The sequence below is a fragment of the Suncus etruscus genome, chromosome 10, assembly GCF_024139225.1.
Source record: "Suncus etruscus isolate mSunEtr1 chromosome 10, mSunEtr1.pri.cur, whole genome shotgun sequence".
In the NCBI taxonomy this organism is placed as follows: domain Eukaryota; kingdom Metazoa; phylum Chordata; class Mammalia; order Eulipotyphla; family Soricidae; genus Suncus; species Suncus etruscus.
Genome location: NC_064857.1, coordinates 7,609,603 through 7,623,371, shown reverse-complemented (window position 1 = coordinate 7,623,371; position 13,769 = coordinate 7,609,603). Strand labels below are relative to the sequence as shown.

General features: G+C 33.8%; 2 protein-coding genes across 2 annotated transcripts in view; one reads left to right on the top strand and one right to left on the bottom strand.

The window, feature by feature from the left end:
• Window positions 1-13,769, bottom strand: part of PIP4P2 (phosphatidylinositol-4,5-bisphosphate 4-phosphatase 2) — a 523,645-nt gene that overhangs the window by 310,495 nt on the left and 199,381 nt on the right. The gene's annotated exons all lie outside the window — the stretch shown is intronic.
• Window positions 1-13,769, top strand: part of SLC26A7 (solute carrier family 26 member 7) — a 135,582-nt gene that overhangs the window by 90,886 nt on the left and 30,927 nt on the right. Inside the window, exon 9 of the mRNA XM_049782122.1 lies at window positions 12,691-12,768. Within this exon, the coding sequence (XP_049638079.1) occupies window positions 12,691-12,768 (78 nt within the window). The remainder of the gene's footprint in view (window positions 1-12,690; window positions 12,769-13,769) is intronic.

Here is a 13,769-nt window from a genome sequence, read left to right as displayed (position 1 = left end):
AGAAACTCAAATTTTGGCATTTATGCCTTAATAATATGCCAGGTATATATTATTATAAGTTATTGATGAGCTAACATCATGAAGAAACTGCTGTAATTATGAGGTCATGGTAATGATGGAAGTATATGTTGAATTAGGTGTGAGGTATGATGTGTCAAGCATTTTTATATAGGTAAACTCATAGATAAACCCTTCCACACATCTACACAACTTTGTGTAGGATCATCCTTAGTTTCTACCTGAAAATGTTGAGAGGGAAAAAACTAGACTAACTTATACATATCAGCATTGGAGAGTCAAGTAGATATATTTTTATTTTTTACACATAAACTCATGCTCTACAATAATTGATTTATATGCACTATGGCAATAATTTATATTCAAATTCTATTGTGAATTTATAAAAAATTAGGAACACAACAGTATATTAAGTCATTTTTTTCAGGAATCAAAGTATATTTGAACAAAATGTGATTCTTGACTATGCAGACACTTATCAAGAAAAATATGTGTAAGAAGGTGTGTATTCAAGTATAACATAAAACAAACTAATGAAATGGTCAATGAATATGCCATTGAACAATTGGAAATAATTCTGAGTAAAAAATACAATCATTTGGCATAGCTGCCATAACTTTTGACTAAGATGCAAAATCCTCATAAAATTTAGTTTTTACAATTAATTTCAAGCATATATTCATCATGCAGACCACCATGACATATTTTAGCAAACTTTTTATATGTTTACAATATTAAGTGATTATAATCTAAATTTTGAATTAATAGAAATGGTACCCACATATCATTTCTTCCTCTGTGGGCTCTTGTCACTATAGAATTTCACAATTCTATGGTAATTTTTCACTTGCTTTCTTAAGATGAAGTATGGGTAACTTCCCTGTGTATTCAGATGAACTTGTATTCTTATGCTAGATAAGTACAATAAGTGGTCAAGGGCTTAGCTTCCATTACATGGGGTTGTATTTTTTGTATTATTTTTGTCTCAACACTAATATGGTCTGACTTTACACAATAACTTAACCATTTAAACTTAAGTTATTGTTATGAAGATTAAGTGATTTAACAAATGCTTTTTTCATACACATATCTAAACAGCAAGTAATTGCTTTCATTGTTCTCTTTTTTTGATCGTTTATAGTACCTTCATTATAAGAACAAATTTAAAATACTTTAAATACTTAATATTGAAAATTTCTTGTTTGGTTGTACTATAGCAAGTTTTGAGATACTTGTCCTTTCAGTGAACATAGAATCTGGAGATTTTAAGACATTGCCTGCTTTTCTAATTGTGGTTTTAGTAAGAATAAAATAACCTGATTAATCTTTGTGATAGGCAGCATTGAACGTTTAAGGGAGAGATGATTTTGAGAAAACCTGTAATGTTATTTCTCAATTGAGTTCAGAATAAAAAGGAGAGGAACACTTTCTCATCTTCGTTCTGAATCATTTAAAATAATGAAACTTGGGGCCGGCGATATAGCATGGAGGTAGGGCGTTTGACTTGCATGCAGGAGGATGGTGGTTTGAATCCCGGCATCCTATATGGTCCCCCAAGCCTGCCAGGAGTGCTTGCTTTCTGAGCGTAGAGCCAGGAGTAACCCCAGAGCGCTGCCAAGTGTAACCCCCCAAAACAAAACAAAACAAAAAAAAATAAAATAATGAAACTTCTGAGAAATTTTTATTTATAGATATGCACTGCACAGTTTCTCAGACTTCAGAAGACATGAAACAAATATAAAAAAACTCCCAATCAAGGAAATAAAACTCAACAAAAACGTATATTCATGCTGCTCTACTGAGCATGGTCACTAAGGGATTGTCACTAAGCTACCTAATAATTAGAGATTTTCATTATGATTGTTAAAGATCTTTAGTGTGAATGTGAAAGGAAGAGCTACAAAATTCATTTTTCTTCATTTATGGGCAGTATCAAAATTTTTAGATTTATTTAAATTTATTTAAAGAAAATACATAGTTGACACAACTGATTATGATACATTTGTTTAAGAAATAACCAAAGGCAAAGTTATTTTAAAAAAATAGAAAATAAAAAGAAAAACTAAAGAGACAGAAGAGAAAGGAAAGAATAAAAATTTCATTAGCAAGTATATTTTTGAAAATTATTAAATCACCAATGAACTCATTCAAACTCTAGCAGAAGGTTTAGCAAGCTCTTTTTCTTTTTTAGGATTTTTGTTAATGACGAGTTAAAGAAATATAGTAAAAATGGTGTGAGGATGGCAATTGTTGTTTGCATAGGCCCAGCAAAATATAGGGGACATGGAAAGGAAAAGCCTTGGCCTAAATACAAGGAACTCTTACCCCTGAAGTATTCTGACATAAGACCAACTCTGGGCTTCAGGCATACTAGGTTATCCAACCACTGAGTCATTTTCTGTGGTACCAGTACAATTGTTTTCGTACATTTTTTTTTAGATTTTTTTTATATAAAGCACTATGATGTACAAAATCATTTATAGTTGAGTTTTAGACATACAATGTTTTAGCACCAATACAGCCATCAATGTCAACCTCCCTCCATCCATGTTCTCATCCATACCTTCCCAACCCTGCCATCATCACAGGCACCTTTTAAAGTTTGTGTCTCATTATTTCAGTGCTGATGTATCCATGATTGGATATTTAATTCTGTCCTTCCTTAATAATACCAATATAGCTGAAATCCGTTGACCCTGTACCTATCTAAAATAAAAACATTTATGCTATTTATTTTATTCCCTCATGCAGGTATTTTAATTACCACATATAAATGTCAACTTGCCTTTATCCTTCTTTTGAATTATTTTATTTAGCATGATGTCTATCAGTTATATTCATGTTACAATGAATTGCATGTTTGCATGATTTCTTACAACTATGTTGTAGTAGTATTCATGATCCACTCATCTGTTGTTGCACATCTAGATTGATTATAACTCTTAGCTATTGTACAGAGTGCTGCAATGAATAGGGATGTGCATATGTCCTTTTGAATGAATATTTTTCTATCCTGGGGATAGACACCTCAAATTGAAATGGCTGTGTCATACGGCAGCTTGATGATTATCAAGAATGCTTCATACTGTTTACCAAAAGGGTTAGACCAGGCAGCATTTCCACCAGCAGTGGATGAGAGTTCTTTTTATCCCATCTTTGCAAACACAGATTATTCTCATGTACCATTGATATATGCCATCCTCATTGATGTAAGATATTATCTCATTGTTATCTTGATTTGGATTTCCCTGATGATAAGTGATTATGAGCATTTTTTATTTGCCTGTTAGCCTTCCTCAGAGAGGTGTCTGTTTTCTTTCTCTCATTTCTGATAAGGTTTTAGATTTTAGGGAAGTTAATATTTGTGAGTATTTTGTAAATCCTAAATATCAAGCATTTATCTGATATCTGAGTGCAAATATTCCCTCCTCACTCAGTTATATTTTCGTTTTAGATTGTGTTCCTTTTGCTCTACAAAACTTTCTAGTTTAATGTACTCCTATTTTTTTAATTTTGATTCTGTTCTCTTTGCTATTGGCATTAGATCATGGAAAACTCCATTGAGGTCTAGATCTTGGAATATTCTGCCTATGTTTCCTTCAATGTACTTTATGGATTCAGGTTTGACCTCAAGGTTTTTGATCTACTTTGAGGTGCCTTTTGTGTAAGGTATGAATCCAGATTTAATTTTTTAACATGAATTATCCAATTGTCCCAAACTCATTTGTTGAAGAAGCTGTCTTCATTTCAATACATGTTATCATCTCCTTGACAAAAATTGACCATACTTGAAGGTTTGTCATTGGATATTGGGTAGTGTATACAAATGATTTGGTCAAAATTTGTTGTTGTTGTTTTTTAATAAAATACTGTTTAGATCTCTATGGCTTTTTTGTACAGCTTCAAGTTAAGCAATGAGATGCCTCCCAGTTTCTTGTTTTTCAGTAAACATTATGCCGTCTTTTCATGATTCCAGACTTTATAATTGACTGTGCTACACCCTGGATTAATGTTACCTGAATTTTGATAGGAATTGCAGTAAGTTTATACAGTACTGTAAGTAAGATGGCTATTTTGATAATATTGATTCTTCCAATCCATAAACATGGAATCTTTTTCCATTTCTTCAGGTCTTTTTCAATTTCTTTCTTAAGTGTTTTAAAGTTATCATGGTATAGGTCCCTTGCCACAGAACACTCGGCCGTTGGAGGGCAGCACTAGGGTCCGCCTCAGAAGACAGGTGGGCAAGGGGTCAGTGTAACAAAAGACGCGAAGTCTTGAATGCTGGAAAGTGGCTAAGAGCTTTGGCTTGAGCCTCAGCTACAGAGAAACTGCATTTATTTCTCTAGTTTATTTACATGTTTAACAGCAGGATATTGGCAAAAGATCAAAATACATTAATTTACATGTTCCTGATTTTAACACATTATTAACAACTTTCTAAGCATACTGACCTCATCAAGAATTAGATCTAATCTTACTATTTCTAGACAATGACACTCTGGTAATTGTCTATATTAACTACATGACCTAAGACGCATGTTTAATGTGGTTAATCTTTACTTGATTTTAGAAACCTGCCCAGCCTGAGTTGGGAGCAGGATTTTTTATTATATTTAATATGTTATAAATTCACTATTTTAAATATATGTCTGGTGGTCCAGGTTTAGGTCTCCAATCATGTACTGCTTTGGTCCAAGCCTTCTCAGCCTTCTTTATTTGACTTTTTAATAAATCCTTTTGTTCCTGTGTAAGATAAAATTAAAGAGGCATTGCTCTTAATATTTCTAAAAAGGGCAATTTATAATAAGACACTCATTTTCCTTCGTGTGCTACTCCTCTGTTACCAGCCTCATCATACACTCCCTGTATAAGGTGAGGGATTACGTATAGTTAATCCTATGCTAAGTGGGCCATAGTCTAGTCCTATACATAGGTAATTCCCATCTTTTGCCCTGTATTAGATATAACCATCATGTGCCTTGCTTTTTCATTCCTTCTTTCTTTCCTTCTTTCCTTCCTTCCTCTTTCTTTCTTTTGCTTTCTTCTTTCTTTCTTTCTTTCTTTCTTTCTTTCTTTCTTTCTTTTCTTTCATCTTTCTTCTTTCTTTCTTTCTTTCTTTCTTTCTTTCTTTCTTTCTTTCTTTCTTCTTTCTTTCTTCTTTCTTTCTTCTTTCTTTCTTTCTTTCTTTCTTTCTTTCTTTCTTTCTTTCTTTCTTTCTTTCTTTCTTTCTTTCTTTCTTTCTTTCTTTCTTTCTTTATTTCTTTCTTTCTTTCTTTCTTTATTTATTTCTTTCTTTCTTTCTTTCTTTCTTTCTTTCTTTCTTCTTCCTTTCTTTCTTCTTTCTTCTTTCTTCTTTTCTTCTTCCTTCCTTCCTTCCTTCCTTCCTTCCTTCCTTCCTTCCTTCTTTCTTCTTCTTTCTTCTTTCTTTCTTTCTTTCCTTCTCTTCTTTCTTTCTTTCTTTCTTTCTCTTTCTTTCTTTCTTTCTTTCTTTCTTTCATTCTTTCCTTCTTTCTTTTCATCTTTCCTTCCTTTTTTCTTCTTTCTCTTCTTTCTTCTTTCCTTCTTCTCTTTCCTTCTCTTTTTTCTTTCTTTTTCTTTCTTTTATCTTTCTTTCTTTCTTTTCTTTCTTTCTTTCTTTCTTTCTTTCATTCTTTCTTTTTCTCTTTCTCTCTTTCTCTCCTTTCTCTCTTTCTCTCTTTCTTCTCTCTTCTCTCTTTCTCTCTTTCTCTCTTTCTCTCTTTCTATCTTTCTCTCTTTCTCTCTTTCTCTCTTTCTCTCTTTTCTCTCTTTCTCTCTTTCTCTCTTTCTCTCTTTCTTTCTTTCTTCTCTTTCTTTCTTTCTCTTTCTTTCTTTCTTTCTTTCTTTCTTTCTTTCTTTCTTTCTTTTCTTTCTTCTTTCTCTTCTTCTTCTTCCTTCCTTCCTTCCTTCCTTCCTTCCTTCCTTCCTTCCTTCCTTCCTTCCTTCCTTCCTTCCTTCCTTCCTTCCTTCCTTCCTTCCTTCCTTCCTTCCTTCCTTTCCTTTTCTTTTCTTTTCTTTTTTTTTTTTTTGGTTTTTGGGTCACACCCGGCAGCGCTCAGGGGTTACTCCTGGCTCTATGCTCAGAAATCGCCCCTGGCAGGCACAGGGGACCACATGGTATGCCAGGATTCGAACCACTATCCTTCTGCATAAAAGGCAAACGCCTTACCTCCATGCTATCTCTCCAGCCCCGTGCCTTGCTTTTTCTTAGGAACATAAGAAATCCTGTTTCCTTTACCATATCTATTTCTGCCTTATTATAGGGACACTCATGAATCTGTCACAGTTCTTCAAGTGTGTCCAGCTGTCAGGTTTTTATGCTATGGGCTTTTCCCTAGATTCTTCTATCAGAGACTTTCCTACTTATAACTGATTCAATGTTATGGCTAAATGATTCTTACTATTATTATTCTTAAGAATATTATATATTTCTCTCTTCAAGTTGGATTCCTTTGATTTCTTCCTCTTGTCTGATTGCTATTGGTAAAACTTATAAAACAATGTTGAATGAGAGTGGAGACATTGGGCATTCTTGCCTTATGCCTAACCTCAGAGTGAATGCTTTTAGTTTTTCACCATTAATAATATTTATGATGACGTTTTATAGATAGCTGTTACTATCTTTTTCATTTATAAATAAATTTATACATTTACTATTTAAAAACTATTTTTATTTAAACAGCACGATGACTTGGTTGCTCATCATATCTTTTCACAGATAAAGTTGTTCATGATTGAGTTACAGAAACATAATACATAACAACTTTATTAGTCCTTTTTTCCCACCATCAGTGTTACAGTTTTCCTCTCATCCTCCCTGATGCCCTCTCCCCTCCCACCCATCCTCACCCTCTTGCATCTGGGACAAGCATTTTTATTTTACTCTCTCTCTCTCTCTCTCTCTCTCTCTCTCTCTCTCTCTTTCTCTTCCCTCTCATTATGACATTGTGGTTAGTACTACTGCAATAAAGGGTTGTTATGGTTATACTTTTTATATTAGACATTTTCTACTCAAATTGCACTCTCTGCTCTTTGTGCTAAGATACCTACCATGGAATAATCTCCTGATTTTTATCTATATAGTCTCTGTATTTTATTTTCCTTATTTCCCAAAAATGAACGATCTTATTCTCTGTTTAACCATATCCCTTTGACTCCTTTAATTCAGCATACTGCTCTCAATGTTCATTCATGTATAAACAAAGTTAATGAGTTCATTTTTCTAAAAGCTGCATAGTAGTTCATGGTGTAGATATATCATATACCACAGTTTCTTTAGCCACTCATCTGTTGTCAGGCACCTGGGTTGCTTCTAGTTCTTCTGGCTATCGTAAATAGTGCTGTGATGAACATAGGAGTGCAGAGATCATTTTTATATTGCATTTTTGTGTTCCTAAGGTAGTTTTCTAGAAGTCATATTGCTGGATTATATAGGAGCTCAATTTCCAGCGTTTTTTTTTTTGAGGAATTTCCATATTTTTTCCAGAAAGGCTGGAGTAGATGGCATTCCCACCAGCAGTGAATGAGTCTGTTTCTCCCCACATCCATGCCGTTGTGTGTGTGGGGTGTGTGTGTGTGTGTGTGTGTGTGTGTGTGTTCTTTGTGTTCTTCTTTGTGCTGGTTTTATTCTCTGTGGTGTAAGATGATACCACAATCTTATATTTTCATCTCCCTGATGATTAGTGATGTGGATAATTTTTTTATGTGCCTTTTGTCATCTGTATTTCTTCTTTGAGGAAATGTCTGTTCATTTATTCTCACCATTTTTGAATGGGGTTAATCTTTTTTTTTGTTCAGTTCTGTCAGAACCTTGTATCTTAGATATCAGATGAGTATTGGGTAAATAATTTCTCCCATTCCTTTGGTAAACTTTTCACCTTTGCCTTTTAAGTGCAGAAGCTTCTCAGTTTAATATAGTCTCATTTGTTTAACCCTGCTTCCACTTGCTTGAACAGTTGTATTTCCTCCTTGAAAATGCCTTTAGTCTCAGTGTCATGGAGTGTTTGTTTGTTTTCCTCTATGTACCTTAAGATTTCAGTTTTGATGCCAAGATCTTTAACCCTTTTATTTGAACTTTGTGAATGGTGTTAAAGAGAACACATGAGTTCACATTTTTTGCATATAATGACCAGTTTTCACAGCATTTTTCAACATTTGTTGAAGAGGCTTTCATTTATTCATGTTGTATATGCTGCCCCTGTATCAGATATTAATTGGTTGTAAACTGGGGGGTGGGTGCATCTCAGAATACTCAAGTATATTCCCTTGATTTGATGGTCTATTTTTATTTCAATACTATGCTGTTTTAATTACTACTACTTTATAGTACAATTTATAGTTGGGGAAAGTGATGCTTCCCATCTTCTTTCTCTCAAGTATTGTGTTAGCTATTTATGGGCATCTATTGTTCTAAATAAAGTTTAGGAGTGTTTGATCCACTTCTTTGAAAAAGATCATGAGAATGTTTATAGGGATTGCACTAAATTTATACAAAACTTTGGGAAATATTGTCATTTTAATTATGTTAATCCTCCCAATTCATGAGCAGGGCATATGTTTTCATATCCTTGTTTCCTCTTGTATTTTTTGAACTATTTTCATAGTTTTCTTTGTATAGGTCTTTCACCTATTTAGTTAAGTTGACTCCAAGGTACTTGATTTTCTGAGACACAATTGTAAATGGAATTATTGTTGTAATATCTTTTTTTTCCTCTATTACTATTTCTATATAAAAACGCCATAGATTTTTTGAGTGTTAATTTTGTAGCCAGCCATTTTACTATACAAATCTATTGTTTCTAGAAGCTTTTTGGTACAGTCTTTATGATTTAATAAATGTAGTATTATGTCATCTGCAAACAGTGAGACCTTAACTTCTTTCTTTCCTATCTGGATGTTCTTAATATCTTTTTCTTGCCTATTTGCTATGGCAATTACACTAGTATGTCGAATAGAAGTGGTTAGAGGCAGCAATCTTGTCTTTGCCAGCTCTTAGAGGCAAGGCTTTTAGTTTTTACACCACTGAGTATAATATTTTTCATAATCTTATTGTAATTGGCTTTACTATATTGAGAAAGGTTCCTTCAGTTCTGATCTTACTGAGAATTTTTTTTTATCATGTATGGGGGTCGAATCTTGTCAAATGCTTTCTCTGCATCTATTGATATGATCACATGTTCTTTTGTTTTTCTTTTTGTTGAAATAATGTTCTATGTTGATTGACTTGCATATGTTGACCAGTTTTGCGTGCCTTGTGTATGACATACTTTATGAGCCATTGCATCCTATTTGCTATAACTTTTTGAGAATCTTTGCATCTGTGTTTATTAGAGATATTGGTCTGTAGTTCTTCTATTATGGCATCTCTGTGTGCTTTTGGTATAAGGGTGATGTTAGATTCAAAAAACATATTTGAAATTTTTTCTGTTTCTTCAATTTCCTGAAAGATCCTGAAAAGAATTGGCAGTGGGTTCTTCTGAAAGATTTGAAAGAATTCACTACTGAATACACTTGGGCCCAGGTTTTTGTTTTGGAAAAGATTTTGACTACCATTTTAATTTCCTAAATAGTGATAGGTTTATTCAGATATGCCAGATCATTCTGGTTGAATTTTGGGAGATTATAGGAGTTCAAGAACTTATCCATTTTTTCCAGGTTCTCTTATAATCTGGCATAGATTTTCTCAAAGTAATTTCTTATTACCCTTTAAATTTCTGTAGAGGCTGTAGTAATCTCCCCTTTTTCATTTTTAATTTGGTTTATTAAGTTTCTCTCTTTCTTTGTGAGTATTGCTAGTAGTTTATCAATTTTAATTTTTTAAAGAACCAACTCTAGTTTTCATTGATCTTTGGATTAATATTTTTATTTTCAGTTCATTACTTTCTGCTCTGAACCTCATTATTTTCTTCCACCTGCCTATTTTGGGGGGGCTACACTCGATGATGCTCAGGGGTTACTCCTGGCTATGCACTCAGAAATTGCTCCTGGCTTGGGGGACCATATGGGACACCGAGGGATCTAATCGCAGTCTGTCCTAGGTCAGCGCATTCAAGGCAAATGCCCTACCTCTTGCACCACCACTCCTACAGACAGCTGGGTCTGGTTCATTTACCTTACCTAGAGGTTAATCTAAACTCTGGCCGCTGCTTATGACATCTGCACTCTTGCTGGTCTCACTCAACTCTAACTCTGAATGTAGGAATCACTCCTGGAAATGCTCAGCGAACCATATGGGATATAGGAAAATGCACATCTCAAGAAGGAAGATGCAGGAAACATGCCTAGGCCCAAGAAGCAAGTGTGTCAGCTATTCCTATCTCGAGGAAAGTTCCTTTCACCTCTATTTTGCTGAGGGTTTTAAACACGAATGGATTTTGGATCTTGTCAAAAAGCTTTCTCTGTATTAATTGATATAATCATAGTATTTATATTTTACTAATGTGGTTGGTGTATGATGCAAAACTATTTGCATGTATTGAATCATCCTTGTATCCCAGGATGAAACTCACTTGATCTCTCATTAATGTCCAGAATAGATGCTCCGTCTGAAAGAAATCCTTGTAAAAAGATGTTTTACAGGTAGAGGCTAAGATATATATGGAACTTTGACTTTAACAATTGGTTTCATGTGATCAACATGTTTTATTATTTAGATTCAAGTATTTTTAACTTGATTTCTCTAAAATGTTTAAAGGTTTTATATTTACTAAAATGGTTTAAATTTCTTGAATTTAGAGAGACATATGTTACTCTTTATTGGGGGGCCCACACCTGGTGATGCTCAGGGGTTACTCCTGGCTGTGCACTCAGAAATCACTCCTGGCTTGGGGGACCATATGGGACACCAGGGGATTGAACTGTGTGGTTCTTCCTAGGTCAGACACATGCAAAGCAAATGCCTTACCACTGTGCCACCGCTTCACCCCCTATATGTTACTCTTAAGCACTGAAAATAAGATTATTTCAGGGCTAGAGAAATGGATTAAGTGGCAGAGTACTTGCTTTGTAAGTCCAAGACCCTAAGTTTGATCCTTATATTGCATGTAAACACCATGATGACACTCAGAATTGCTGGGTCCAAGTATCCTTGAAAGTGACTTCTATAATAATATGATTTGGGGAGTTAGAGCTCGTATGATGTAGTAGGCATTTGCCTAGCTTACAGCCTACTCAGGTTTAATTCCTACTACAACCAGGAGTAATCCCTGAGCACAGAACCAGTAGTTAACTCAGTGGCCTGAGAACTGTTGGGTGTATCCCAAAACACACAAACAAAAAAATAAAAATCATAACTGATCTATATCAAGATAATCTGTAAATGTAACAAAAATAGATAAAGCAACATGGATAATATTAGGAAATGTTTACTCTGTGGAGAATTCTTTAGTAACAGGGATCATATTTTTTAATTTATTTTTATTTAAATCATTACTAAATGATGACTATAGTAAAATATGTTGTACTTCTTTTTCAGTGGAAAACCTTTAGTTTCCTACTGACTTATTTCACACAGAAGAATTCGTTTTCCCTTCCATATGCATTGGAGTACTGCTGATAGTTTCATTAAATATTGACTGTTGTCTAGCTTTTATCTGTCCTAATGGTTTTGAATTTTATCTATAACTTACTTGTACTAATAATATTTCTTACTGAGTGTGGCTTGTTATATGCATATAACCATTTTTATAAAATCATTTACCAGCTGGTGAACAATTCAGTTATTTTAAACTTTTTGGTGACAATAATAAATCAATAAATTAATATCAACATGCATACATTTACATGACACATTTTCTTTATCTTAGGTAGTTCCGAGAAATCTGTGTATATATGCTTTAATTATACTGTTGAATGGTTTTTCGAGTAATAAGATCATAGTACATTCCCTGAAGCAGTGCCTGAGATGTCTCCTCGCTAGCCCTTGATACTGCTTGATGTTTTTTAATGTTATTTAATGTTATTAGATATTAGATATTATTTTATGGATATTTATTAAATGCTTGCTATTAAATTATTAGTATATAAATATTTATTAAATAATTTTAAGTTTAACCACTATAACAGATTCTGATTCTCTTTGTTATTTCCATAATTATAAAGGATCTATATGGTCTGTGTGTCTTTGATCTTGCAAAGCTGACAATTTGGTCAGCTTTTTAAAAACAATTTTATTAAGTCACATTAAGTTATAAATGTTTATTTATGTGAAAGTGGGTTTTCAACTCCAAAGAAGAGAGTAAAGAGTTCAATGGTAAAGCCTTATTCTACATAGTCAGATTTTGCCCACACAACTTTCTAGAAGATGAGGAGGCAAGCTGAGCAGTGGGTGAGAAAACTTTTAATTGAAATGTCACTTTTACCACTAAACAAACAAAAGCCATTGCTGTGATGTGTGATAAAAATTGATTGTGTGTGGAATGGTTTTTCTCTCCTCCCTAACATCATTTGATTATATCAGTTTGTCAGCTGTCATGTTGGGTTTCCCTCCACTGCAAAATATAGGAGGGAATAGTCTACACAATTCAGCAATCATGTGCCCACACTTGGTTTCTTCTAATCAGGATGAAAGGAGTTTGATTTTCTTCTGAAGTGCTCAGCACTATAGAATAAGAAAGCTTAAGATTTTATTTTTGTCTGTCTTATCTTTTACAGGTGGCTTGTTTAATTTCTTGTATTTTTGTCCTGATAGTCATCTATGCAGTAGGACCTCTACTTTACTGGCTGCCCATGGTATAGTATTTTTTAAACTACTTTTTTATTTTACTGTAAATATGAGTTGTTGTGTATTATATATCTCTGGAGTATAGTTTCAGTGATTTAAAATGTGAAAGACATGTGACATACTGTGGCTGAAAGAGATGAAGTGGGAAGAGGAAGAATGAAGAAAACATGTCACTTTTCTGTTTGTTTTATGAAAATGACATTATGAAATCAAGTTTAGTCTATGACTATTTGGGAGATGGAGGAACTCGATAGTTTTTGTCATGAAAGTAGACTTTAGAAGAATATTTATTAGAACACAGTTTGTAGGAAATCTGGGTGAAGCAAGAGACCCTTAAAATCTTTGTTTCTGGGGACCGGAGCGGTGGTGCAGCGGTAGGGCATTTGACTTGCACATGGCTGACCTAGGATGGACCACAGTTCAATCCCCCGACATCCCATATGGTCGCCCAAGCCAGGAGCTATTTCAGAGCGCATAGCCAGGAGTATCCCCTGAGCATCACCGGATGTGGCCCCAAACCAAAAATAAAAAAACAAACAAACAAACAAATAAATAAAAGATATCCCTTTCTGAAGTCATTCAAAGCTCTGGTATCAGAGACTCATCTGCCTTTCATAAACTTGGCACAGAAGTGACACAAGCCACATCCTGGTCTTCAGAAAGCATTTACGTCCTAACTCCTTTCTTATTCTATTTCTTCATTCATACCCTATAAAAATCTTTCAAAACTTAAGTTCATTAATGGAGATAATTCTCAATATCCTCAGTTGAAGACACATTACTGGTATTTAGAAAAATTAATAAATCAATACATATAGATATAGTAATGTGTTCCACAGTGATTTAAAAACAAATGGAAGTGAATCATTTAGGGAACATTTATCCATAAAATATTCACTCTTATAATTAATTCACTACTTCAAGTATTTTTAGAATGGCATCAAATGTTTTATTTTTTGAATTTCTAGAATTGATATAATATTCCTAGAGAATAGAAATGGCTTAATTC